Genomic DNA, 25,356 nt, shown 5'->3' on the forward strand with positions numbered 1-25,356 from the left:
CAGAGAAAGGGAAGGGGAAGAGAATAAAAAGGAAGGAGAAGAGAAGAGCTGCGCTGTCACTGCTACCGCCACCTCAAGAGGCCTTCCCAGGCGCTGGCCCAAGGAGGTCCCACAAAAACCACGACGTCAGGAAGAGAATGCCTGGTAATCCAACACACAAAGTGCTTTACCAAGACAGAGCCCATAAGGCCGAGAGAAACTGTGAGGAACGTGGTGGGAAAAGGCGGGCAGGAAAGCACAAGAAGGGACCTCAAGGATCATGAAGCTCCAACCTCCAGACCCCGGCAGGGCCACCAACCTCCACATTTCATACCAGCCCAGGCTGCCCAGGGCCCCATCCAGCCTGGCCTTGAACACCTCCAGGGATGGACGGGGCATCCACAGCCTCTCTGGGCAGCTGTTCCAACACCTCACCATTCTCCTGGTAAAGAACTTCCCCCTGACATCCAACCTACATCTTCCCTCCTCTGACTAAAAACCATTTCCCCTTGCCCTGCCATTATCTACCAATGTGAAGAGTTGCCTTCCCTCCTGTTTGTAGGCTCCCTTTAGGCACTGGAAGGTTGCAGTGAGGTCACCTCACAGCCTTCTCTTCTCCAGGCTGAACAAGCCCAGCTCCCTCAGCTTATCTTCATGGTTTCTTAACTTGCCGAGGGCTTTGCATCTTGCTGCTTTCCCTCTTAGCAAAAGAAATTGAGGACCCTGCACAGAACATAACATGAGGCTCAAATAATAAGTCTACTGCATCTCCAGGAGAAAAGAAAGCTAAAGCAAGGCCTTGAATATTCCCCCAATAGCTAAATGCTGCAGGCTTTGGGTGCTTTCCAGTAAGCTTACTGTAAAACAATATAGTGCCCCTAGCGTTGTTAACTAAAAAGTGCCTGATTTAGTTCAGTGCCTGGCTTTGCCCTTCTCTGCATAGTCTTCAGCTGTTAACAGTGACCTTGACTAACACTGTAATGCGATGGCAAGCCCAGCAGTAACAGCAGAGTAGCAAGGTCCTGAGCTGCAGCAAGTGAGGGTTTGCTCAAATGCAACTGCTGAGAGCACAGAAACAAAGGAAAGAGTCTGCTTACCTTCAGAAGACCTCAGGTAGGCAGGAGTCTCCAACAACATACTCTCAACTCCACTGCCAACCCTTAAAGGAGGTCTGGGAAGGGGTAGATCCTGGCTCCACCCCTCCCAGTCACTCAGTACATTGCATGCACCTGAGCTCCCCTGGGTTGGCCTTGCCTTCCCACCAGGTGCTCCATCACTGCTTCAGACCATGACTTAGCACACTCCACCCCTCACAGTCTGAACCAATGATAGAGCAAGCTGAAGGTAAGCCCTTTCCATTATGTTGATCCAGTATACCGCAATGCTTTGTACAATTTGCCCATCACGGTGAAGATTGACAAAATATAAGACAACTGATAATTGCATCATAGTTGAAGTTCATGTTCCTTTGTGGGCCAGTACTCGATGGTTCTCCTGGAGGCACATAGTTGTTTGGACCAGGGAAGGTTTGGATCGCATTCCATCAGTCCCATATAGTCCACCACCAGGTGTCATGCTGAACTTACAGTGACACTGGAGCATCTTGATGTCATATTGCTCCTCCTGGTGATCCTGTGGACTCAAAGAGACTCACAGGGAGCAGTACAGATGTTTCAGAGGTAACAGAAGGGTCCATCCTCCACAGCAAGATAAAGGCCATGTTCCTGTCCTGGGTCAACACTTCGGCTTGCACTGGGGCATGTCCCAGCCATCTGTACCATAACCTTTGGCCCAATATCTGAGGCTGCATAACTATATCAGGTACCAAAGGGGCAGTCCTGATTTGCCACAGGGACATGATGAAGGTCCCCTTAGCAACGAAAACTGGAGTGTTGACCAAGATGTCTGCCATGTACCTATTACTGGGGAGACTATAGATCCTCCAACCTCCAATAATCTCCCCCAAAGTGCAAGTAGGCCACACCACTTTGGTCCTACTTGCACCTTCCGAGGCCATTCTGTTCTATGCGTAGCTGGTTCTAGGTTCTCAGGGGCAGGGAGCAGAAGATTATTTTCATTGCCAGTTTGGGGTCTCACCTGACTATTGGTGCGCATAATTCGGATACTAAGCAGGGAGGCCCATGTTGTCTGTAGCATCTTCAGGGCAATGAGTTTGTAGTCTCTAGGCCTTTTGTTCAGGTCCTAGAGGATTTCATAGTCTCTTTGTCTACTCCAGCAGGGACTGAGAGTCTGTCTTCAGGGCAGCCTTAAGCATTCAATAAGGCCTGCCGCTGTTGGATTATCTGGCAGGTGGAATTGCCACTCAATGTTGTTCTCTTCTGCCCAGCGTTGTACCATTGCACCAGTGAAATGAGTCCCTTGGTCACTCTTGATGACTTGAGGTGTCCCGTAGGCAGCCATCAACTTGGTGAGTGCACTGATGATATAAGCCCAGTTCACTGTTGGTACCGGATAGGCCTGCAGTAGCTCACTTGCTGTGCCAACACAGGTTGGGGCATATCTCAACACCTCAGACCAAGAGAGGGGCCCAGTGTAATCAACCTGCCATTGCTGGAGAGGGCTGTGTCCTTTAGCAAGATGGGCTGTTGTTTCAGGCAACAATCTCGGTCTCATCTTGGAGCATCACAGTCTCGGCATGCCTGGGCGATGTCAGATAGCTGTATGGGCAGCCCCCATGCTTTAGCAGCTGCCCACATTGTCTTTTGTCCAGCATGCTGCAGCTTCTGATGTAACCAGCAGGTGATGTTCTCAGATGGTGAATCCTCAATCCATCAAATGCAGGCCAGTGTGTCGGCTTCATCATTTCCCAGTGACTGTAGAGGTTGGCGGCCAGAAATGTGGTTGACATGTACGGTCCTGTGTGTAACCACATTCCATATGTCTAACCATATATCTCTGACCCAGATTGGTCAGGTGTGGATAGTCTATTCCTGTGTGACCCACTGTGCAGTCCAAAGAGTGAGTCCCCTGTACACACCCCAAATATCTGTGCAGATATTCAGTATATCATCACGGGGTTCCTTGGCTATAACCATCCACACAGCTCACAGTTCTGCCCATTGGCTACTCTGACCATCCCTCTCTTCAAACCAGATTGTTTCAGTGGAGGGATCATATGCCACTGCTCACCACTTGCTCAGGTTACCCTTGCTGGACCCATCTGTATACCAGGTATCTTCAGGAACAGGATATTTCCCTTCTTGCACAGGACTTCTCTCCAGTGGAGCGATCATTGTCTCTTCTGGCACGTAGCCATGATACATCACCAGGCCTAGGTGATGCTCTTCTTCCAATGGTGATGAAGACAGACTACTCCTCTGCCTGAGATAGGCAACCCATCGTGCCACCATTTGTGCTTGGGCCACCCATCTTAGGAAGGTGGTCAAATCTTTCACCTACCCCTGAATTGGCTAGGTGGTCTTAACTATGACTTCAGTTGTTTGGGTTATTGGCTCTACTGCCTGTAACGTGGAGTAGGCACCAATAACTGTTTTTCAATCCCAAACACATCCTGGGTTACATGGACATCTAGTTTGGCTGGAAGGATAGGACTGAGTATACCCAGTGCCTGGGCCTGTTCTGACAATAGATTGGTGAATGCACGTACCTTTGTGGCAGAACCTGGAAGGTCTGCTGCCTGCCTCCCCATGTAAATGCAAACTGACCTTGGGATTCTTCGTGGATGGGAATGCTGAAGGATGCATTTGCCAAGTCTAGGACACTATGGTAGGTTTTTATTTCCCTACTCAATGTGTCCATCAGGGAGGCAATATTGGGTACAGCTGCATGAATGGTGGTGTGACTTTATTTAATTCTTTGTAATCCACGGTCATCCTCCACATGCTCTCTGACTTCCCTACTGGGCATATGGGGAAATTATATGGGCTATGTGCAGGTATTATGATCCCAGCATTTTCTAGTTCCTGCACCATTCTAGAGATTTCCTCTTGCCCTCTCAGAGTCTACACTATTTAATATTAGTAATCAGGCACAGATTTGGCAAGCAAATAGGTTCATATTTTGCATGGCCTCTTTATATCACCTGCACCACCTGGATACTAATATGTCTTTCTCTCAGTATGAACTCTCCTACAGTCATCAGGAGAATCAGACCCCATCTATGCCCAAGTATGTACTCTGGGACTGGGGCAATAGACACCTTATATTCCCAGGGTGGGAGACACCCAACCCCCACCTTCAACCATGTCTGGGTTACAGGGATGGGTCTCTCCCACAAATGGACTAATCATCAACCCATTTCCGTGGAAGTTGGTTGGATCACCATAAGCAACTGATGTTTCTGAACCCAAAGTTTGGTTTTCCCCTCACCTGGCAGGAAGAGGCACTCAAAAATTTGCAGATTATACCTTTATCTTTCTGACCCTTAGTCCAACTTCCACCATCAATTCAGTGCTCTCCTACCTCTGCCCACTTACACCAGCAATCAAAAGCCAATCTGCCTCCTTGAGCGAAAGCTACCGTATGGCAGGGTGTTCCAAAGTTCCCATAACGGGAAGTGGGTTTTAACTGGAGGTTTTGGCAGTAGAGAATAGCTCGGTAAGGTTGGGGCTTCTCAACTTCATCTGCCGGGACTCTAAGTGCTGTGGTTGACCAGCAGTTCTAGGAAGGACTCGGCAGGATAGCTTTCTCCTTGGAAGAAATGAGGACAAATAAGGATGAAGTAGCTGCTTCCTGGCAGGGGGAATCACCCTGTGGAATTCTTACCGCTTCTTTGTCTTTCAGGTGATGAGCTACAGCCAGCTCTGTTGGCTGCTGGGTGTGAAGCGGGAGGACCCGAAGCCCGGTCCCTTGCACGCCGATGTCATAGGAACGAGAGCTTTCTTTCGGTCTTCCCTCTGGAAAGAGATCTAAGAGGCGAGTATAACTGGTGGCTGGAAAGGTCTGTGAAGGACCGTTGTGTTTGGGCGGTCCTTTGTGGAGCCGGGGATTGGACCTGATAATCCCTGTGGATATCCCTTCCAGCTCAGGATATTGCCTGATTCTACGATTGTTGTAGCTGTGTGGAGGAGTACATAAGCACTGTGTCCCACAGCCTCTGATTTTTTTTTATTGTGTCCCCAGGCCCTGCCCCCTCCTTGGGGTCCAGTGGGGGTGGCCCTGGGGGTACAAAACCCAAACCCCATTGGTGGGAGCCACTCCCTCGGCTGCTGCCGACCCTGGAACCTTTGGAGGAGGCTCAACCGGGGGCTGGGGCCTGGCCCTTAAACGGGCACCAGGACTCCAAGAGCGCCTGGCTCCATCCCCAGCAACGTTCAGTTTCCCCTGCTCAAAAGCGCTCCCCAGGGACAGTCCCTTTCAACTTCTCCAGGGCTGCAGCCGTAATAGTGGTGTAAATTGGCCACGGGGATGGCGTCCGATGGAGTTGGTTGTCAGTGCGATTCTGTGCGCCGCCCCAAGGCCCTGTGGCTTCAGCCATGGGTCGGACTGCGAGGCGGGGGGGAGGGACTCGTGCAGATGCAAATGGCTATGCTTGTCTGAGCAATAGTTGTCTGGATCACCCCAACTGTTACCAGCCCATTCTTCAGGAGAGACATTTTTCCAAGCTGAGCTATGTCAGGCAGAACTGGGAGATGGCCCTGGTGCCATTTCCATACGTGATCCCAGGTTGTGGTGTTTTCATTGAAACTCTTGAAGCTCGTTTAGCTGTTGCTCTGTTTCCGGTGATAACAACAGCTCAGTAGATTACATCCGCTGATCCCATCTTGTAACGCCTCTATTTTACGGTTGGGTTTTCCCCTCTCCTGGCAGGAAGATGCGCTCCAACCTCTTGCTGATTATACCGTGATCTTTCCCGCCCTCCAGCATCAGTTGAGTGCTCTCCTACCTCTGCCCACTTACACCAGCTATCATAAGCCAATTCCTCAGGGAACGGAGGCTTTGTTTGGATCTCACGTTTTGGTAGCTACTTGGTGACTGTGCTTGTCATGCTGCTGCCTCCACCAGTTTGGCATCGCAGGAGATGACAATTGCATTTCACTTGGTTCTCCTGAGTAGCCATGTCAGAGTTACTGATAACTGAACAAGAGCGGTAATTTTTAGCGCAAAGCCTAACATTCTAACAGCCCTTAGTCACGTAACGGTGAGGAGCTCAGTAACGCGATTTAATGAAATGGATGAGAATTAAACAGAGACCTGATTACAGATTCAGGGGTGACAAGATCCACGCTCAGTAACAGGGTACCTTAGAACAGATACAGACAGATTAACAGAAATATCAAGTGGAGTAACACAAACCCTTGTGTTACAAATGCGTCTAGTTAAAAGGCATAAATAAGTAGGGAGGTGGATGTCAGAATGAGCTGGCCTCTGCTTGAGCTTGGAGCAAATACTCCCAAGGCCCTGGCATTCCTCAGCGGGCGATAACTGAGGCTGACTCGAGTGGGAGGGCTTTGCCCCGGCTTCTGCTGAGCGACAGCCCCGAGAATTTGGTTGTCCCTGAGAGGTGCCTTGAGCCCGGTTTTGCCAGGTACTTGTACAGAGCAGCTCCCTTGGGATTGTTCTGGGGCAATGGGATGAGAAGCAGGAGTCAGATCCGAGAAGGGCTTGCCCTCGCGCCCCAAGCCACTGCCCCTTGCTACCCACGGCAAGCAGGGGCTGGGCAAGGGAAGGGGTGTACTGGCTGTACTGGGTCTCCACCTCGTGTTCAAGGAGAAGAATTGCACCGAGAGGCCTGAGAGAAGGGGGAGAAAGTGGGAGGGGCGGGGGGGGGGGCGGCACAGCACTGCGCCCCAGGTTGACGCAGGCGTTGTCCAAGGAATCAGAACAGCAGACCTTGCACGTGAGCCCAATGCAGAGTTTTGCCAAGGGGGGAGGCAGGAAGAAGTTTCAGTTTCAGCCTTGCGGGTGGGCGTCTTTCTGTACCCAAAGACGTGCTTTGTGCCCTCGATGCTGAGGGCAGCCACCCAGGGCTGGGGAACGAACGGCTGCACGGCCCCTGAACCCTGACCAGCAGGGAAACTGGGAGAACAGAATGCCGTCACTGCTGATCTGTACCAGTTTGACTCTGCTTTAAGACTCACTGCAAGCTTTCAGAATAAGGGTCCCCTCAGAAGAAGACAGACAAGGAGCAGGGTTGAAAAGGAACAGGGTTGGTTTTAATTGGTGGTTGTTGCTGTTGGTTGTAAAATAGACAATCAGTCTATGGTGTTACACTGTCAATGATGTCAGACAGTTCCAGAAGGAGCTCGTCCACATCCTTCTCAGCGTCCACCTCAATTTCTCCTTCCAGTTCTCCTGTGATCTCCATCACGAACTGCTCGAGATCGTCCTCTTCAGAGACGAGTGCTTCCCCCGCCTCTGCGCAGCTCAGCTGCTGTGTCTCAGCTGCGTCTTGTGAGGAATAGGATGGTGCACTTGAGACCTCCGACTGTGCCACGGAGTCCGCCTGGCTTCCTGGAAGCAGTTCCAGGCTTGGGAGGACAAGGAAGAGAACAATCGGTACGTGACATCTCTAACTGGAGAAGCGCTTTCAGCAAGAAGTCGTCCTCTGCGAAAACCTGTTTACTGACTGAGCTACTTTTCCCCACGACTTACTCAGCAGAGATTTTGAGTAAGCAATTGAAATCATTTCAGAGGACCTGTTCCTTTGTTGGATTATGCCACGACACATCTCAAACACCCCCTTCTCCCCCTGATGTGAAAGAACTTATGTCTAATGGAAAAAGGGCACTGATGATGAACGAGTTGTGGTCATCACCTGCTTGGAGGTGTTTCGACTGCAGGAATGGTCACCAGGCTGTCCCCGGGCAGGGCTGGAACGATGGCCTAGGAAGAAACAAGACATTGTGTATGAAGCACGGGACAAAGATTCCTAGGTAACTTCTTTTCCCAGAGAAGCTGCGGATGCCCCGTCCCTGGAGGCATCCAAGGCCAGGCTGGATGGGTTTCCCGGCACTTGGATCTCGTGGCTGGCAACCCTGCTCACAGCAGGACAGGTGGAACACGAGATGATCTCTGAGGACTCCTCCTCCCTTCCCTCAGCCTGAGCTGAGCCTGAACCCAAATACGGAACCACGCTGCTCCCGAAGGAAGCATTCTCTTGAAGGTTACAAGCGACCTTGGGTGTTTTTCACAGCGCAGCATCAATGGACAAAATCCTTCCCACCACAGAGCCATCTCCGAATCCTAGAATCGCAGACTATTACAGAGTCATCACTGCTCTACATCTGATCAAAACAGGAAGTTTGCACAAGTATCCTGTGAGACATCTGCTGCCTTCAAAGGAAACAGGAGACCTGCAGAACATGGGCCTCTCCATGTTTCTTACAGCCAGGTAAACAAAACTTCCACATCCGCTACTGCTTAGCCTCACCAGCGCTTTACAGGGGGTAATTACTTTGTAGCTGCTGGCAACATCTGTTCCTGATGCCACTGTCCCCAGGATGCCACTCTGCTTGGCCACCCGGGCACGCCGTTGGCTCACCTTGGGGCGAGCAAGGTGGTTTTCCAATCACAGTCTTCCAGCCACTCTGCCCCACCTAGCGTCGCCTGGAAGTGGAAAGCTGCAGAGACCTGGCTGTGCCTTGAGAACAGATCCACCTTCCACATCCCTCCCGTAACCCTTCCTCAAAGCAAATGGACACTTGACCAACTTGGAGTCACCTGCAAACTTGCTGGAGGCTCGCTCAATGCCCTCATCCAGGTCCTCTCAGATACTGAAGAGCAGTGCCCCAGACCCACCAAGAAACCCAATCGCTGGTGACCGCTCGCCAGCTGGAAAACTCCATTCAGACCACTCTCTGGGCCCGGCAGCGCCACTTCCTGCCAAGACGCCTGTCCAAGCCACGGGCTGCCAGCTTCTGCAGGAGAATACCGTGGGAGACAGCGTCAAAGGCTTTGCTGAAGTCTGGCTAGACCACAGCAACAGCCTTTCCCTCATCCACCAGGCGGGTCGCTAGATCATCGCAGGAGATCCGCTTGGTCGAGCAGGACCTGCCCTTCGTGAACCCACGCTGGCTAGGCCTGATCCCCGCTCGTCCCGCACGTGCCGCGTGGTCTCCCCCAAGACAGTCTGCTCCATCACCTTCCCTGGCACCGAGCTCAGGCTAACAGGCCTGCACTTCCCCGGATCCTCCTTACAGCCCTTCTTGGAGACGGAGACGGAGACGGAGACGGAGGTGGAGATGGGCTCCGCACGGTGATGGGTGGACAGCCGGACCGGATGAGCTTGGAGATCTTTGCCAACCTCGGAAGATTCCCGTTGCTTACTAGGCCACAGCGAGCCCCTTTGGAAAACGGCGTCTGCGGAACGCGAGGAAATGTCCTTGCCCGTTTGTTTCTTGAGGCCAAAGATAAAAGCATCCTCTGCTGAGCGCAAGACTTCTCGGGAGGCGAAATCACGGCCGCAGAAGAGGCCGGCACGGCAACACCGCCGCTCTCGTCGGGGGAAGCGGGAAGGCCTCTCGCTCCGCACGCATGCGCTGTAGCCGCCGCGCTCCTCAACCGCCAACCGCCCCAATCGGAATTGGCATCCTCGTCGCCCAATCGCGGCCCGCGGGGCGGGGACGGCCCCACCTCCCGTCATCCTCCCGGCCAATCACGCGGCCCGCTGTGTTTAAAAAGGAGTGCGCGCGGCCGGTAGGCGTCGCTGAGAGGATCTGAGCTCGTGGCGGAGGGGCGGAGCGAGCGGAGCGGAGTGAAGCAGAGCGGCGGAGCGGCGGCCGCCCCGGTGCTGCCTGAGCCCGGCTGGGGCGGAGTCAGCTTCAGCCTCAGCTTCAGCCTCAGCCTCGCGCTCCTTCCCTGAGCCGCGCCGAGGGGGTTCTCGCCGCCCCTCGCGGAGCCGGTCCGGGTGCGGCGGTCGCTGCGTGCGCTCGGTCCGCCCGGTCCGCCGCAATGAAGGCGGGCGGTGAGTGCGGGCCGCGCGGCTCTCCTTCGTTCCCGTCTTCGGCTCCGCGCGGGTCCCTCTGAGAGGCTCTGCGGGCGGCCCGGGACGCGCGGCGGGAGGCTGCGGGAGGCTGTGGGGCCGCGGGGCGGGGCGGGGCGGGGGCGGCGGTTGGCCCCGAGCCGCGGCGGGCGGAGATGCGGCAGTGCCCGCTCCGTGCCGGCTGCCGCCGCTCCCTGCGGGGCCGTGAGCCTTCCCGGGCGTTGGGTGATCGGCGAGAGGCGTTACGCGCCTCCGCCGGAAGGCTGCCGTGAGGAAAAACGCGACGGAGCGCTGTTGGCCGCCTGCGAACGGTGCGATCCCTCCCTGAGCGCTCCGCTTTCGCTGTGGGAGCGGCGGCTGAGCGCTGCGTCGCGGCCCGGCGCCTCTCGCCCTGCCGAGGCCGTGCGCTTCGTCCCTGCTTCCAGTCCTGGTTTGGATTCCTGCTGCTCGCTTGCCGACTTGCAGCGGGCTTTGGGGCTCCCGAGTGCAGGCAGAGCCCGGCTGCTCGCGGCAGCCGTCGCCCTGTGCCGTCCCAGCGGATGGACGGCCGGCCGGCCTGCCGGCGGGAGGGGCTTCGGGCCCCTTTTCTGTCTTCCGCCGGCGTGACTCGTGTGTTCTTCCTGGCTTCGCCTCACCTCCTCGGTCGTTTGCCTCTCTTGGCTGCCGTGCTGAGGGTAAGCTCTCCAGCAGGAAAGGAAGGCTGGTGCAGGCAGCGCCCCGGTCTGTGAGCGCGGCGAGGTGAGGAAGCTGGCTGTGAGGGGAGGGGTCTTCCAGGAGCACCTCCCGCGGAGAGGTGGGCTTTGGCCTCGGGTGGCTTCGTGGGCCTTAGCTTCCTCATCCCTCCTCATCTCTTGCTCTGGTTGATGCGCTTGAAGAAGCGTTCCACTGAATTCCACACGCACTCTAGGGGCACCTTTTTTCTCTTCCACCTTTTCTCTTCCTGTGGCTCAGCGAGGTGTTGTGTTTTTGTTTTCCAGCGGTTCGCTGCCGCTGTTCCAGATGCTTCTGTTTCCCTTCCAAGCGAAGGCTAAGGGAACGGCCCCGCGTCCTGCCGTTGCTAAGTGTGCCCGAGGATGCTGTGCTTCATGCTGTGCCTTCGCCTTCCTGCTGAGGAGCTCCTCTGGCTCGGAGCGGTGAGTGCCGGCCCCTCCTGCAGTGCGCTGCCTTATTTCTGCCCCCGGGAGCCAGAAGTGCAGGCGGGAACGCCTGCGTCCGCGGAGGCGTGAGGAGAGCCAAAAAAACCGTGCAGTAGGTAGCTATTTGCTGGCCTAGCGGTCAGCTTGCTCACTACTGCAACCTCCAAGACTGGCAGCAGTATTTGTGTGTTTTGTGTCGAGTTTCTGTGGGGATGGTCCTTCCGGCTCCCCGTGACTGGCAAAGTGAATTTGGTTTGGCATCTCTTGCTGTAGTGATGGCTAGCCAGGGAAGGAGCTGTGATTAATGAGCTCCCTACCTAAAATTCAATGGTGTTGGTCCCGTTCTGTTAGTAATGCTCCCCCTCCTACCTTGCAGGTGCGCTCCCCTCTTAAATACCTCGTGGATGATCTCGCTGGTGTTTGGGCGTGGGCACTAGTGTTCCTTGTTTGAAGGTAACACGTGACCTGAAATCTGTCCCTGGTGCTTCCATGTGAACCAGCAAGTGTGATGGAAGAGCACAGCTCTCAGGGTCGGTTGTTTTGCCCAACCCCGTGTGGTGAAGGATGAGTAGACTTGGCTATTGAAGCAGGTGCAATTTGAATGGGTTGTTAGTAATCTGCCTAGAAAGGAAGGAGAACGTCTCTTTACCCATCCGATTGGAAGGAGATGGCTTGACTTGCATGTCACGCTAATTGTTCTGCTTCTAACTGCGGTGCCCGCTCTGATGTGCGTACTGTGTGTGTCTCCCTGTGGAGAGTGTACGTTTAAGAGCGTGCAGATAGCAAGGCATCTGCTTTTTTGTTGAGATGAAAACTTGGGTTTCTTAAGGAAGGCACCTTCAGAGATGGTTTCTGGTTTCACTGGGGAGTATTTCAGGGTTAGCAGAGAATGCCAAATAATACCTGGTAATGAGAGGTAATGTCTTGTGGATGCAGCTGTGGTCTAAATAGTCGGTGCTTGAGTTGTATGGCCAACCTCTGTTCTCCTTTGGGTATTAGATACCTACGGTTGTGGACTACAGAGAAGTACAATGTTGTCTATAAGCCATGCTAAGACTAAAGCGCTGGTCTTTCTTTTCAGCGTCCGTGGAATCGCTCAGGTTGGAAAAGACCTGAAGGATGACAGGCAGGTGTTGTCTCACTGCAGTTCAAGACAATTTGAAGGTGAGCGTTATGACGAGATAGGCCAAGAAAAGGTGGGTTTGCTGTTCTAATTTGTTTGCTAAAATCTGCCTCCTTGAGCGAAAGCTACCGTATGGCAGGCTGTTCCAAAGTTCCCATAACGGGAAGTGGGTTTTAACTGGAGGTTTTGGCAGTAGAGAATAGCTCGGTAAGGTTGGGGCTTCTCAACTTCATCTGCCGGGACTCTAAGTGCTGTGGTTGACCAGCAGTTCTAGGAAGGACTCGGCAGGATAGCTTTCTCCTTGGAAGAAATGAGGACAAATAAGGATGAAGTAGCTGCTTCCTGGCAGGGGGAATCACCCTGTGGAATTCTTACCGCTTCTTTGTCTTTCAGGTGATGAGCTACAGCCAGCTCTGTTGGCTGCTGGGTGTGAAGCGGGAGGACCCGAAGCCCGGTCCCTTGCACGCCGATGTCATAGGAACGAGAGCTTTCTTTCGGTCTTCCCTCTGGAAAGAGATCTAAGAGGCGAGTATAACTGGTGGCTGGAAAGGTCTGTGAAGGACCGTTGTGTTTGGGCGGTCCTTTGTGGAGCCGGGGATTGGACCTGATAATCCCTGTGGATATCCCTTCCAGCTCAGGATATTGCCTGATTCTACGATTGTTGTAGCTGTGTGGAGGAGTACATAAGCACTGTGTCCCACAGCCTCTGATTTTTTTTATTGTGTCCCCAGGCCCTGCCCCCTCCTTGGGGTCCAGTGGGGGTGGCCCTGGGGGTACAAAACCCACACCCCATTGGTGGGAGCCACTCCCTCGGCTGCTGCCGACCCTGGAACCTTTGGAGGAGGCTCAACCGGGGGCTGGGGCCTGGCCCTTAAACGGGCACCAGGACTCCAAGAGCGCCTGGCTCCATCCCCAGCAACGTTCTGTTTCCCCTGCTCAAAAGCGCTCCCCAGGGACAGTCCCTTTCAACTTCTCCAGGGCCGCAGCCGTAATAGTGGTGTAAATTGGCCACGGGGATGGCGTCCGATGGAGTTGGTTGTCAGTGCGATTCTGTGCGCCGCCCCAAGGCCCTGTGGCTTCAGCCATGGGTCGGACTGCGAGGCGGGGGGGAGGGACTCGTGCAGATGCAAATGGCTATGCTTGTCTGAGCAATAGTTGTCTGGATCACCCCAACTGTTACCAGCCCATTCTTCAGGAGAGACATTTTTCCAAGCTGAGCTATGTCAGGCAGAACTGGGAGATGGCCCTGGTGCCATTTCCATACGTGATCCCAGGTTGTGGTGTTTTCATTGAAACTCTTGAAGCTCGTTTAGCTGTTGCTCTGTTTCCGGTGATAACAACAGCTCAGTAGATTACATCCGCTGATCCCATCTTGTAACGCCTCTATTTTACGGTTGGGTTTTCCCCTCTCCTGGCAGGAAGATGCGCTCCAACCTCTTGCTGATTATACCGTGATCTTTCCCGCCCTCCAGCATCAGTTGAGTGCTCTCCTACCTCTGCCCACTTACACCAGCTATCATAAGCCAATTCCTCAGGGAACGGAGGCTTTGTTTGGATCTCACGTTTTGGTAGCTACTTGGTGACTGTGCTTGTCATGCTGCTGCCTCCACCAGTTTGGCATCGCAGGAGATGACAATTGCATTTCACTTGGTTCTCCTGAGTAGCCATGTCAGAGTTACTGATAACTGAACAAGAGCGGTAATTTTTAGCGCAAAGCCTAACATTCTAACAGCCCTTAGTCACGTAACGGTGAGGAGCTCAGTAACGCGATTTAATGAAATGGATGAGAATTAAACAGAGACCTGATTACAGATTCAGGGGTGACAAGATCCACGCTCAGTAACAGGGTACCTTAGAACAGATACAGATACAGACAGATTAACAGAAATATCAAGTGGAGTAACACAAACCCTTGTGTTACAAATGCGTCTAGTTAAAAGGCATAAATAAGTAGGGAGGTGGATGTCAGAATGAGCTGGCCTCTGCTTGAGCTTGGAGCAAATACTCCCAAGGCCCTGGCATTCCTCAGCGGGCGATAACTGAGGCTGACTCGAGTGGGAGGGCTTTGCCCCGGCTTCTGCTGAGCGACAGCCCCGAGAATTTGGTTGTCCCTGAGAGGTGCCTTGAGCCCGGTTTTGCCAGGTACTTGTACAGAGCAGCTCCCTTGGGATTGTTCTGGGGCAATGGGATGAGAAGCAGGAGTCAGATCCGAGAAGGGCTTGCCCTCGCGCCCCAAGCCACTGCCCCTTGCTACCCACGGCAAGCAGGGGCTGGGCAAGGGAAGGGGTGTACTGGCTGTACTGGGTCTCCACCTCGTGTTCAAGGAGAAGAATTGCACCGAGAGGCCTGAGAGAAGGGGGAGAAAGTGGGAGGGGGGGGGGGGGGGTGGGGGGGGGCGCGGCGCAGCACTGCGCCCCAGGTTGACGCAGGCGTTGTCCAAGGAATCAGAACAGCAGACCTTGCACGTGAGCCCAATGCAGAGTTTTGCCAAGGGGGGAGGCAGGAAGAAGTTTCAGTTTCAGCCTTGCGGGTGGGCGTCTTTCTGTACCCAAAGACGTGCTTTGTGCCCTCGATGCTGAGGGCAGCCACCCAGGGCTGGGGAACGAACGGCTGCACGGCCCCTGAACCCTGACCAGCAGGGAAACTGGGAGAACAGAATGCCGTCACTGCTGATCTGTACCCGTTTGACTCTGCTTTAAGACTCACTGCAAGCTTTCAGAATAAGGGTCCCCTCAGAAGAAGACAGACAAGGAGCAGGGTTGAAAAGGAACAGGGTTGGTTTTAATTGGTGGTTGTTGCTGTTGGTTGTAAAATAGACAATCAGTCTATGGTGTTACACTGTCAATGATGTCAGACAGTTCCAGAAGGAGCTCGTCCACATCCTTCTCAGCGTCCACCTCAATTTCTCCTTCCAGTTCTCCTGTGATCTCCATCACGAACTGCTCGAGATCGTCCTCTTCAGAGACGAGTGCTTCCCCCGCCTCTGCGCAGCTCAGCTGCTGTGTCTCAGCTGCGTCTTGTGAGGAATAGGATGGTGCACTTGAGACCTCCGACTGTGCCACGGAGTCCGCCTGGCTTCCTGGAAGCAGTTCCAGGCTTGGGAGGACAAGGAAGAGAACAATCAGTACGTGACATCTCTAACTGGAGAAGCGCTTTCAGCAAGAAGTCGTCCTCTGCGAAAACCTGTTTACTGACTGAGCTACTTTTCCCCACGACTTACTCAGCAGAGATTTTGAGTAAGCAATTGAAATCATTTCAGAGGACCTGTTCCTTTGTTGGATTATGCCACGACACATCTCAAACACCCCCTTCTCCCCCTGATGTGAAAGAACTTATGTCTAATGGAAAAAGGGCACTGATGATGAACGAGTTGTGGTCATCACCTGCTTGGAGGTGTTTCGACTGCAGGAATGGTCACCAGGCTGTCCCCGGGCAGGGCTGGAACGATGGCCTAGGAAGAAACAAGACATTGTGTATGAAGCACGGGACAAAGATTCCTAGGTAACTTCTTTTCCCAGAGAAGCTGCGGATGCCCCGTCCCTGGAGGCATCCAAGGCCAGGCTGGATGGGTTTCCAGGCACTTGGATCTCGTGGCTGGCAACCCTGCTCACAGCAGGACAGGTGGAACACGAGATGATCTCTGAGGACTCCTCCTCCCTTCCCTCAGCCTGAGCTGAGCCTGAACCCAAATACGGAACCACGCTGCTCCCGAAGGAAGCATTCTCTTGAAGGTTACAAGCGACCTTGGGTGTTTTTCACAGCGCAGCATCAATGGACAAAATCCTTCCCACCACAGAGCCATCTCCGAATCCTAGAATCGCAGACTATTACAGAGTCATCACTGCTCTACATCTGATCAAAACAGGAAGTTTGCACAAGTATCCTGTGAGACATCTGCTGCCTTCAAAGGAAACAGGAGACCTGCAGAACATTTGACACTCCTACGTTTCTTCAAGAGCAATGTAAACAAACCTTCCGTATCCGCTACTGCTTAGAACCCCCTGTTCTTACCGTAGGTAGTTTTTTAGCTGGGGGCTCATCTGTGTCCTCAGCAGCAGATGGATGCATCTCTGCTGCTTTTCGTTTCCGTTTCTGCTTGGGGGGGAAGGTGGTTTTCCAATCAATAGGCTTCACGGCCTCCTTGCGTCCACCTAGAGTCAAAGGAAGGGAGAGCTGGTAGAGTCCTGCTGTGCCTCGAGAGAGATCCACGTTCTCTTATCGTTCCCGCAACCCTTCCTCAAAGTTAAATCCACTTGACCAGTGGAGTTACACTGCCACGTGCTGGATTCTCAGCAATGTCTTCCACACAGTCATCTCTGTCTGCCAGCAGTGCATACAGAGGAACCAAGAAACCCAATGGCTGCGCCCAGGAATACCCCAGGGCAAGGAAAACTCTGACACAGAGCAATCCTAGGTGGCAGCGTTACTTTTCTGAGACGCCGTCACGAGCTCCCTGTGCTCACCCTTGACTCGTTTCTTGCAGGGCAATTCTTTTACTTTTCCCTCCTCCTCCTCAGATCGCTTGCGTTTTTTTTCCAGCCGGGCCATGGGAGGAAGTTGGGATGTCAACTGCAGGGAACAGTCCCAGGAAAGAACAATCAGAACAGCTAAGCAGAAAGACAGTGCATCAAGCCCAGATGCCTGTTGAGTATCTGTACCTCTCTTTGGTGCCTTCCCAGGCTTCTTGCCCAGACTTCCTGCAAGGCCGCTCTTCGGAGGAAGGCCACTGGCGTCAGCTTCTGGCAGAGAGAAAACAAGAAGTAAGTGAAGAGCATCTCTTTGGAGGAAGGTTTCAACACAGTCAGCCACAAGCTTTAAGTTTTGGAAGTCTGTCCCTCAAGCAGCTCCCATTCACCATCAACTGCCATTCTGAACCCACCTGCACAAAGTTAATTTCATTTCCGCTGCAAATTGCTGCAGTCACCAAGGCACAGCCAGCTATCCAGCTAGTGCCTTGGTAGCCTTGTTCCTCTGGTTTTCCATCTTAGCCCGTATCTCCCCCCGCCCCCTCCCACCCCCCCCCCCCCCCCCCAAAAAAAAAAACAACCACCATTCAGACGGCCAAAACACAAACTAATATTTCTCTTAGCGTGGCTCTTCCCTGCACTCCCCACCAGTGAATGGTTACTTGACATCCCGCACCCGCTCAGAAGTAATATTCCAGATTAAATCTTTCACGCTTCGTGCCATCAGAAACTCACTTTGGCTTGGTGGTACGGCCAGTCCGTTCCCACCGCGTTCCTTCAAGTGGAGAAAGGCGCAGTGGGCTTTCTGACAGCCTCCTGGTTGATCCTCCCAATAGCACGGAATCTCACTGCGCTTCTTCTGAAGAGAGAAAGAAAGGAAGGGTCACGGAAACAGGCGCACGAGGTTTGCAAAGAGACGCAGCGTTCCGGGTCGTGCCAGAGATGGGACCGTCACAGTGCTGAAACATCACCTATCACTAAAGGAAACACCTGGGAGCGCATTCACAACACCTGCGTGAGCTGTAACCGCTCGGCATATTTCGCTTTCTCATCCTTCAGGTAGAGGAGACAGGCGCTCTCAGTTCAGGGGGTTAAACCAATACACCTGCTGCAAAATGCTCCCGTTATTCGGGAGAAACGGTGCCTTCAGGTGCCGTGGCGAAGTCCACCAGAAATGATCGGGCAGAGCCTTAGCTCTTGACCATCATCTCTCGCCCCACCCTTTGCTACTCCAAGCAGCCAGAGCACAGTTGTCTGAAGAAATCCAGGGCAGACAAGGCCTGGTAGACCGCAAGCAAGCCCCGCTGGCAGGAGGGCAGTGCCCGCTCTTTCCTCCCACCCTGCTCCAGCAGGTGTAGGAGTCTGAGCAATGCGGTCTTTTTGCACCTGGGGAAAAAATGCCTTTGGCACCTAGCGCAAACAGCTCTCGCTAACATAGAGCTGAGGCATGGAGTTCTCTTCCCCCTGCCTCCTCCCGGTCCCCTCTAGAAACAGAAACCCCTAAGATTTTCACAGCAAACGTATCTAGCCTGCACAAGTGCATTCCGCCCACCTACAGCAATGAAAAGCGGTTTTGTGGCTAAGTTGGAGAGCACGTCTTTAGGCAAACACTCACATCAATTCTCATGTGCCTGAACTTGCAGTTGCCACTGGAACAGCGACCCTCCACCCACAGCCGGCACACTTGTTCGCTCCCCAGAGCCGCTTCACAGTGGCGGAAGGGACAGCTGTCTCCCTGCACGCAAAAGGAAACCACACGGGAAAATAAGAGTACGGCCTGAAACGTGCCCATGCTATCAGCCCAGCTTGTTAGCAGCGAGCGCAGAATCCCACCGGTTGTGAAGGTAACGCATCAGTGGTAGGTCTCCCCCTGCTCCACCCCTTTCTCTTACGAATGAGGACAAGGAAGAAAATGCAGGCAAAGGAAACCCAACCATACCTTCGTGCAGGTGGAGTAGAAATAGAAGTAGCAGTCGACTCCTCGCTGAGACATGATGAAATTCTCAGAGCAAGCTCGGCTTCAGAGGAGTTCCCTGCTCTTGGAAAGAGCCGGACGCCCTCCTTCTTGGACTGCTTGGATCCGCAAAATCGCCTTTCCGACCGGGACCCTGAGGAAAGGGTCAAGAACCGGAAAAGAATGAGGAATAAGCATTTCCCCAGCTTTCCTTTTATGCAATTTAGACTCTCGAGGAGGGCAGCGTCTCGGAAGCAGCTGGTTGAAGAACTGTGCCAACTCTAGATCCAACTTGCGTCTAACTGCCACGACCTCTCCCAGCAAGTACTGTCCTCCATCTCACCTACAGTTACATAACTTGCAGCACACATTTTGCGTTCCTGTCATGAGAATGAATCCATCTTCTCCCCTTGCTGCAGCTGCAAGGGATGCACTGGTACGACTCACGTGTTTGACGAACCTACGGTTGTGGCTTACCCAGGCACAGCTGCAGGCCTTCTCCCTTCCAGCTAACACACCAGCCCGATGGCTGAGCAACACCGTCAGCGAGAGCGGGCAGCACCCGTCAGCCACCACCACTCTCACTGCCAGCCGGGACGAGGGCTGACGCAGCGTGTCCGCACTCCTGCGCAGCGCTCACGGCTGTGGCACTCACTGGTGGCAGCCACGGCCCGAAAGACAGTGCTTGTGAGGTCACTGTGCTTGTGATGTCACCGGACAGTCCGTGCCCCAGCTGAGCACTTGGCTCTCCACCGTGACTCGAGTGGGGTTTTGTTAAAAATATGCTGGATACGGCACAGCCAGCCATCGGTGGGTCAATAAAGCACAAGTTGCACTCTGTGAAGTCTGTGCTCTTCTTCCTTTGGAATGTCTGAAATGAAGGCTGGGGCCCAGCAGCAATTTTGCAGGGGTGCGGTGGCAATGCTCAGTCACAGCTTGAAGCAGTGATTGAGCACCTGGTGGGAAGGCAGGGCCAACCCAGGGGAGCTCAGGTGCATGCAGACCCTTCCCAGACCTCACTGAAGGGTTGGCAGTGGAGGCAAGGGTGTCTGACTGGAGATCCCTGCCTGCCCGAGGCCTTCCAAGGGTCAGCAGCTTTTTTCCTTCCTTTCTGCGTTATTTCTCAGCTGCGGCACTTGGGCTTATCCTCACGTGCTGCAGCCTAGGACTTTGCCACCCCACTCTTATCCCTGTGCTTTCCGTTGCACTGTAGCATCACACAGGGGAGTAACGCCAGTTCCTCATCCTCACCGAAACGTGTGACAGAATCTCACACAGAATCAATTTCCCCTGGAAACGGCCATCTGGAAGGGCCTCGTCTGAGCGGGGAACTCCTCCCCAGCCTAGCTTTCCTGCTGAGACTCCTTCCAGCAACCACCCGCCACCAAGCCCAGCTCACCTCTTTGGCCCGCTCACTCCAGGCTGTGCCCAGGTCACACACGCCACAGCGGTGCTTCTGACGGGCTCTCAAAGGATGATCCCTTGCAAGGAACGCTCAGAGCTCAGTCTCTGCGTGCAGCACGCTCACCAGAGCACCAGCTCTGCTCCCCAGCTGAGCGCCAAACCCTCCCACCCAAGAACGATTGTGACCTCAGCACGGATCCGCAGCACTTCTGCGCTTTCATCATAAACCAAGGAAGCAGACGCCTCCCAGATCCCAATTCTAAGAGACCATTTCTCTCTGGTAAGAGAGGTCAGAGACACGATCAGATTTTTGAGTTGAAGATCTGGTGGCAAGCCCATGCAACCCACGTGAAACCCTGCGGGTAACGGAGCTGCAAACGTGACATGAAAAAGGAGCCATAAATAGACCAAAATTGATGATTTTGTTTTGAGTCTTCAAACCTATGCTCAAATTCCTTCATGCCACTTAGAAAAGCGGGAGGGAATCGGGCAGGAACACGTGCATCTGAGCCCTCTGGCTGCAGGAGCAGTGAGACAGACTTTGTCTAGATGTTGTGCTAAGGGACACGGTTGGTTTGGTGGGGAAATGATAGAATCATAGAATCACCAAGGTTGGAAAAGACCCACAGGATCACCCAGCCCAACCATCCACCCACCACCAGTAGTTCCCATTAAACCATTCCAGTGCCTGACCACCCTTGCGGAGAAGTAGCATTTCCTAAGGTCCAGCCCGAACCGAACCTTCCCTGGCGCAGCTTGAAGCCGTTCCCTCTAGTCCCATCACTGTGACACGAGAGAAGAGGCCGACCCCCCCCACCCCCCGCCTCACTACAACCTCCCTTCAGGTAGCTATAGAGAGCAATAAGGTCTCCCCTGAGCCTCCTCTTCTCCAGGCTGAACAATCCCAGCTCCTTCAGCCGCTCCTCGTAACGCCTGTGCTCCAGACCCCTCACCAGCTTTGTTGCCCTTCTCTGAGCACGCTCCAGTCCAGGGCCTCTCCATGTCTTTCTTACAGCCAGGGGCCCAAAACTGGACACAGTCCTCGAGGTGAGCCTCACCAGCGCTGATTACAGGGGGACAATTACTTCCCTGTTCCTGCTGGCAACACTGTTCCTGATGCCACTGTCCCCAGGATGCCACTGGCCTTCTTGGCCACCCGGGCACGCCGCTGGCTCACCTTCAGGCGAGCATCAGTCAATACCCCCACGTCCATTTCCTCTACACAGTCTTCCAGCCACTCTGCCCCAGGCCTGTAGCGTCGCCTGGGCTTCTTGTGGCCAAAGTGCAGGACCCGGCGTTTGGTCTTGCTGAACAGCTATCCAGCCTGTCCACATCCCTCCGTAGGGCCTCGCTACCCTCAGGCACATGGACACTTCCAGCCAACTTGGTGTCACCTGCAAACTTCCTGAGGCTGCGCTCAATGCCCTCATCCAGGTCCTCGGTACAGATACTGAAGAGGACAGGCCCCAGCACCCACCCCTGGGAAACACCACTCGCTGGTGACCGCTCGCCAGCTGGATTTAACTCCATTCACCACCACTCTCTGGGCCCGGCCCTCCAGCCACTTCCTCCCCCAGCCAAGAGCGTACCTGTCCAAGCCACGGGCTGCCAGCTTCTGCAGGAGAATACCGTGGGAGACAGCGTCAAAGGCTTTGCTGAAGTCTGGCTAGACCACAGCAACAGCCTTTCCCTCATCCACCAGGCGGGTCGCTAGATCATCGCAGGAGATCCGCTTGGTCGAGCAGGACCTGCCCTTCGTGAACCCACGCTGGCTAGGCCTGATCCCCGCTCGTCCCGCACGTGCCGCGTGGTCTCCCCCAAGACAGTCTGCTCCATCACCTTCCCTGGCACCGAGCTCAGGCTAACAGGCCTGCACTTCCCCGGATCCTCCTTACAGCCCTTCTTGGAGACGGAGACGGAGACGGAGACGGAGGTGGAGATGGGCTCCGCACGGTGATGGGTGGACAGCCGGACCGGATGAGCTTGGAGATCTTTGCCAACCTCGGAAGATTCCCGTTGCTTACTAGGCCACAGCGAGCCCCTTTGGAAAACGGCGTCTGCGGAACGCGAGGAAAATGTCCTTGCCCGTTTGTTTCTTGAGGCCAAAGATAAAAGCATCCTCTGCTGAGCGCAAGACTTCTCGGGAGGCGAAATCACGGCCGCAGAAGAGGCCGGCACGGCAACACCGCCGCTCTCGTCGGGGGGAAGCGGGAAGGCCTCTCGCTCCGCACGCATGCGCTGTAGCCGCCGCGCTCCTCAACCGCCAACCGCCCCAATCGGAATTGGCATCCTCGTCGCCCAATCGCGGCCCGCGGGGCGGGGACGGCCCCACCTCCCGTCATCCTCCCGGCCAATCACGCGGCCCGCTGTGTTTAAAAAGGAGTGCGCGCGGCCGGTAGGCGTCGCTGAGAGGATCTGAGCTCGTGGCGGAGGGGCGGAGCGGAGCGAAGCGAGCGAAGCAGAGCGGCGGAGCGGCGGCCGCCCCGGTGCTGCCTGAGCCCGGCTGGGGCGGAGTCAGCTTCAGCCTCAGCTTCAGCCTCAGCCTCGCGCTCCTTCCCTGAGCCGCGCCGAGGGGGTTCTCGCCGCCCCTCGCGGAGCCGGTCCGGGTGCGGCGGTCGCTGCGTGCGCTCGGTCCGCCGCAATGAAGGCGGGCGGTGAGTGCGGGCCGCGCGGCTCTCCTTCGTTCCCGTCTTCGGCTCCGCGCGGGTCCCTCTGAGAGGGCTCTGCGGGCGGCCCGGGACGCGCGGCGGGAGGCTGCGGGAGGCTGTGGGGCCGCGGCGGGGCGGGGCGGGGCGGGGGGTCGGAGCGGCGCGGGGCGGCGGTTGGCCCCGAGCCGCGGCGGGCGGAGATGCGGCAGTGCCCGCTCCGTGCCGGCTGCCGCCGCTCCCTGCGGGGCCGTGAGCCTTCCCGGGCGTTGGGTGATCGGCGAGAGGCGTTACGCGCCTCCGCCGGAAGGCTGCCGTGAGGAAAAACGCGACGGAGCGCTGTTGGCCGCCTGCGAACGGTGCGATCCCTCCCTGAGCGCTCCGCTTTCGCTGTGGGAGCGGCGGCTGAGCGCTGCGTCGCGGCCCGGCGCCTCTCGCCCTGCCGAGGCCGTGCGCTTCGTCCCTGCTTCCAGTCCTGGTTTGGATTCCTGCTGCTCGCTTGCCGACTTGCAGCGGGCTTTGGGGCTCCCGAGTGCAGGCAGAGCCCGGCTGCTCGCGGCAGCCGTCGCCCTGTGCCGTCCCAGCGGATGGACGGCCGGCCGGCCGGCCGGCGGGAGGGGCTTCGGGCCCCTTTTCTGTCTTCCGCCGGCGTGACTCGTGTGTTCTTCCTGGCTTCGCCTCACCTCCTCGGTCGTTTGCCTCTCTTGGCTGCCGTGCTGAGGGTAAGCTCTCCAGCAGGAAAGGAAGGCTGGTGCAGGCAGCGCCCCGGTCTGTGAGCGCGGCGAGGTGAGGAAGCTGGCTGTGAGGGGAGGGGTCTTCCAGGAGCACCTCCCGCGGAGAGGTGGGCTTTGGCCTCGGGTGGCTTCGTGGGCCTTAGCTTCCTCATCCCTCCTCATCTCTTGCTCTGGTTGATGCGCTTGAAGAAGCGTTCCACTGAATTCCACACGCACTCCTAGGGGCACCTTTTTTCTCTTCCACCTTTTCTCTTCCTGCTGGCTCAGCGAGGTGTTGTGTTTTTGTTTTCCAGCGGTTCGCTGCCGCTGTTCCAGATGCTTCTGTTTCCCTTCCAAGCGAAGGCTAAGGGAACGGCCCCGCGTCCTGCCGTTGCTAAGTGTGCCCGAGGATGCTGTGCTTCATGCTGTGCCTTCGCCTTCCTGCTGAGGAGCTCCTCTGGCTCGGAGCGGTGAGTGCCGGCCCCTCCTGCAGTGCGCTGCCTTATTTCTGCCCCCGGGAGCCAGAAGTGCAGGCGGGAACGCCTGCGTCCGCGGAGGCGTGAGGAGAGCCAAAAAAACCATGCAGTAGGTAGCTATTTGCTGGCCTAGCGGTCAGCTTGCTCACTACTGCAACCTCCAAGACTGGCAGCAGTATTTGTGTGTTTTGTGTCGAGTTTCTGTGGGGATGGTCCTTCCGGCTCCCCGTGACTGGCAAAGTGAATTTGGTTTGGCATCTCTTGCTGTAGTGATGGCTAGCCAGGGAAGGAGCTGTGATTAATGAGCTCCCTACCTAAAATTCAATGGTGTTGGTCCCGTTCTGTTAGTAATGCTCCCCCTCCTACCTTGCAGGTGCGCTCCCCTCTTAAATACCTCGTGGATGATCTCGCTGGTGTTTGGGCGTGGGCACTAGTGTTCCTTGTTTGAAGGTAACACGTGACCTGAAATCTGTCCCTGGTGCTTCCATGTGAACCAGCAAGTGTGATGGAAGAGCACAGCTCTCAGGGTCGGTTGTTTTGCCCAACCCCGTGTGGTGAAGGATGAGTAGACTTGGCTATTGAAGCAGGTGCAATTTGAATGGGTTGTTAGTAATCTGCCTAGAAAGGAAGGAGAACGTCTCTTTACCCATCCGATTGGAAGGAGATGGCTTGACTTGCATGTCACGCTAATTGTTCTGCTTCTAACTGCGGTGCCCGCTCTGATGTGCGTACTGTGTGTGTCTCCCTGTGGAGAGTGTACGTTTAAGAGCGTGCAGATAGCAAGGCATCTGCTTTTTTGTTGAGATGAAAACTTGGGTTTCTTAAGGAAGGCACCTTCAGAGATGGTTTCTGGTTTCACTGGGGAGTATTTCAGGGTTAGCAGAGAATGCCAAATAATACCTGGTAATGAGAGGTAATGTCTTGTGGATGCAGCTGTGGTCTAAATAGTCGGTGCTTGAGTTGTATGGCCAACCTCTGTTCTCCTTTGGGTATTAGATACCTACGGTTGTGGACTACAGAGAAGTACAATGTTGTCTATAAGCCATGCTAAGACTAAAGCGCTGGTCTTTCTTTTCAGCGTCCGTGGAATCGCTCAGGTTGGAAAAGACCTGAAGGATGACAGGCAGGTGTTGTCTCACTGCAGTTCAAGACAATTTGAAGGTGAGCGTTATGACGAGATAGGCCAAGAAAAGGTGGGTTTGCTGTTCTAATTTGTTTGCTAAAATCTGCCTCCTTGAGCGAAAGCTACCGTATGGCAGGCTGTTCCAAAGTTCCCATAACGGGAAGTGGGTTTTAACTGGAGGTTTTGGCAGTAGAGAATAGCTCGGTAAGGTTGGGGCTTCTCAACTTCATCTGCCGGGACTCTAAGTGCTGTGGTTGACCAGCAGTTCTAGGAAGGACTCGGCAGGATAGCTTTCTCCTTGGAAGAAATGAGGACAAATAAGGATGAAGTAGCTGCTTCCTGGCAGGGGGAATCACCCTGTGGAATTCTTACCGCTTCTTTGTCTTTCAGGTGATGAGCTACAGCCAGCTCTGTTGGCTGCTGGGTGTGAAGC

The 25,356-nt window shown here is 54.9% G+C and overlaps 1 protein-coding gene and 3 long non-coding RNA genes across 6 annotated transcripts; 2 read left to right on the forward strand and 2 right to left on the reverse strand.

The window, feature by feature from the left end:
* Nucleotides 1–8: 8 nt before the first annotated feature.
* On the forward strand, nucleotides 9–7,248 carry LOC107054657. 2 transcript variants are annotated; one of them, XR_003077695.3, is made up of 2 exons: nucleotides 9–424; nucleotides 4,744–7,248. It is a non-coding gene; the product is annotated as an uncharacterized LOC107054657 (long non-coding RNA). The 2 variants fall into 2 exon arrangements; XR_005839913.2 differs by having other exon boundaries at nucleotides 9–144.
* Nucleotides 7,094–8,260, reverse strand: LOC121106816. Its single transcript, XR_005839914.1, has 2 exons — nucleotides 7,718–8,260; nucleotides 7,094–7,430 (listed from the first exon to the last, which is right to left on the reverse strand). It is a non-coding gene; the product is annotated as an uncharacterized LOC121106816 (long non-coding RNA).
* Nucleotides 8,261–14,515: 6,255 nt separating this feature from the next.
* LOC124417195 lies at nucleotides 14,516–19,402 on the forward strand. Of its 2 annotated transcripts, XR_006931475.1 has the most exons (3): nucleotides 14,591–14,607; nucleotides 15,058–16,104; nucleotides 16,682–19,402. It is a non-coding gene; the product is annotated as an uncharacterized LOC124417195 (long non-coding RNA). The 2 variants fall into 2 exon arrangements; XR_006931474.1 differs by having other exon boundaries at nucleotides 14,516–14,607; nucleotides 15,058–19,402.
* Nucleotides 14,902–22,240, reverse strand: LOC121106817 (zinc finger CCCH domain-containing protein 11A-like). The gene is made up of 8 exons (XM_040647783.2): nucleotides 21,556–22,240; nucleotides 18,548–18,716; nucleotides 18,224–18,343; nucleotides 17,344–17,467; nucleotides 16,606–16,881; nucleotides 16,154–16,293; nucleotides 15,526–15,593; nucleotides 14,902–15,238 (listed from the first exon to the last, which is right to left on the reverse strand). The coding sequence occupies exons 2-8, from the start codon at nucleotides 18,599–18,601 to the stop codon at nucleotides 14,968–14,970; spliced, it is 1,053 nt and encodes a 350-aa protein (XP_040503717.1). The 5' UTR covers nucleotides 18,602–18,716; nucleotides 21,556–22,240; the 3' UTR covers nucleotides 14,902–14,967.
* Nucleotides 22,241–25,356: the final 3,116 nt, after the last annotated feature.

This window comes from Gallus gallus, chromosome 14 (assembly GCF_016699485.2).
Source record: "Gallus gallus isolate bGalGal1 chromosome 14, bGalGal1.mat.broiler.GRCg7b, whole genome shotgun sequence".
NCBI lineage: Eukaryota > Metazoa > Chordata > Aves > Galliformes > Phasianidae > Gallus > Gallus gallus.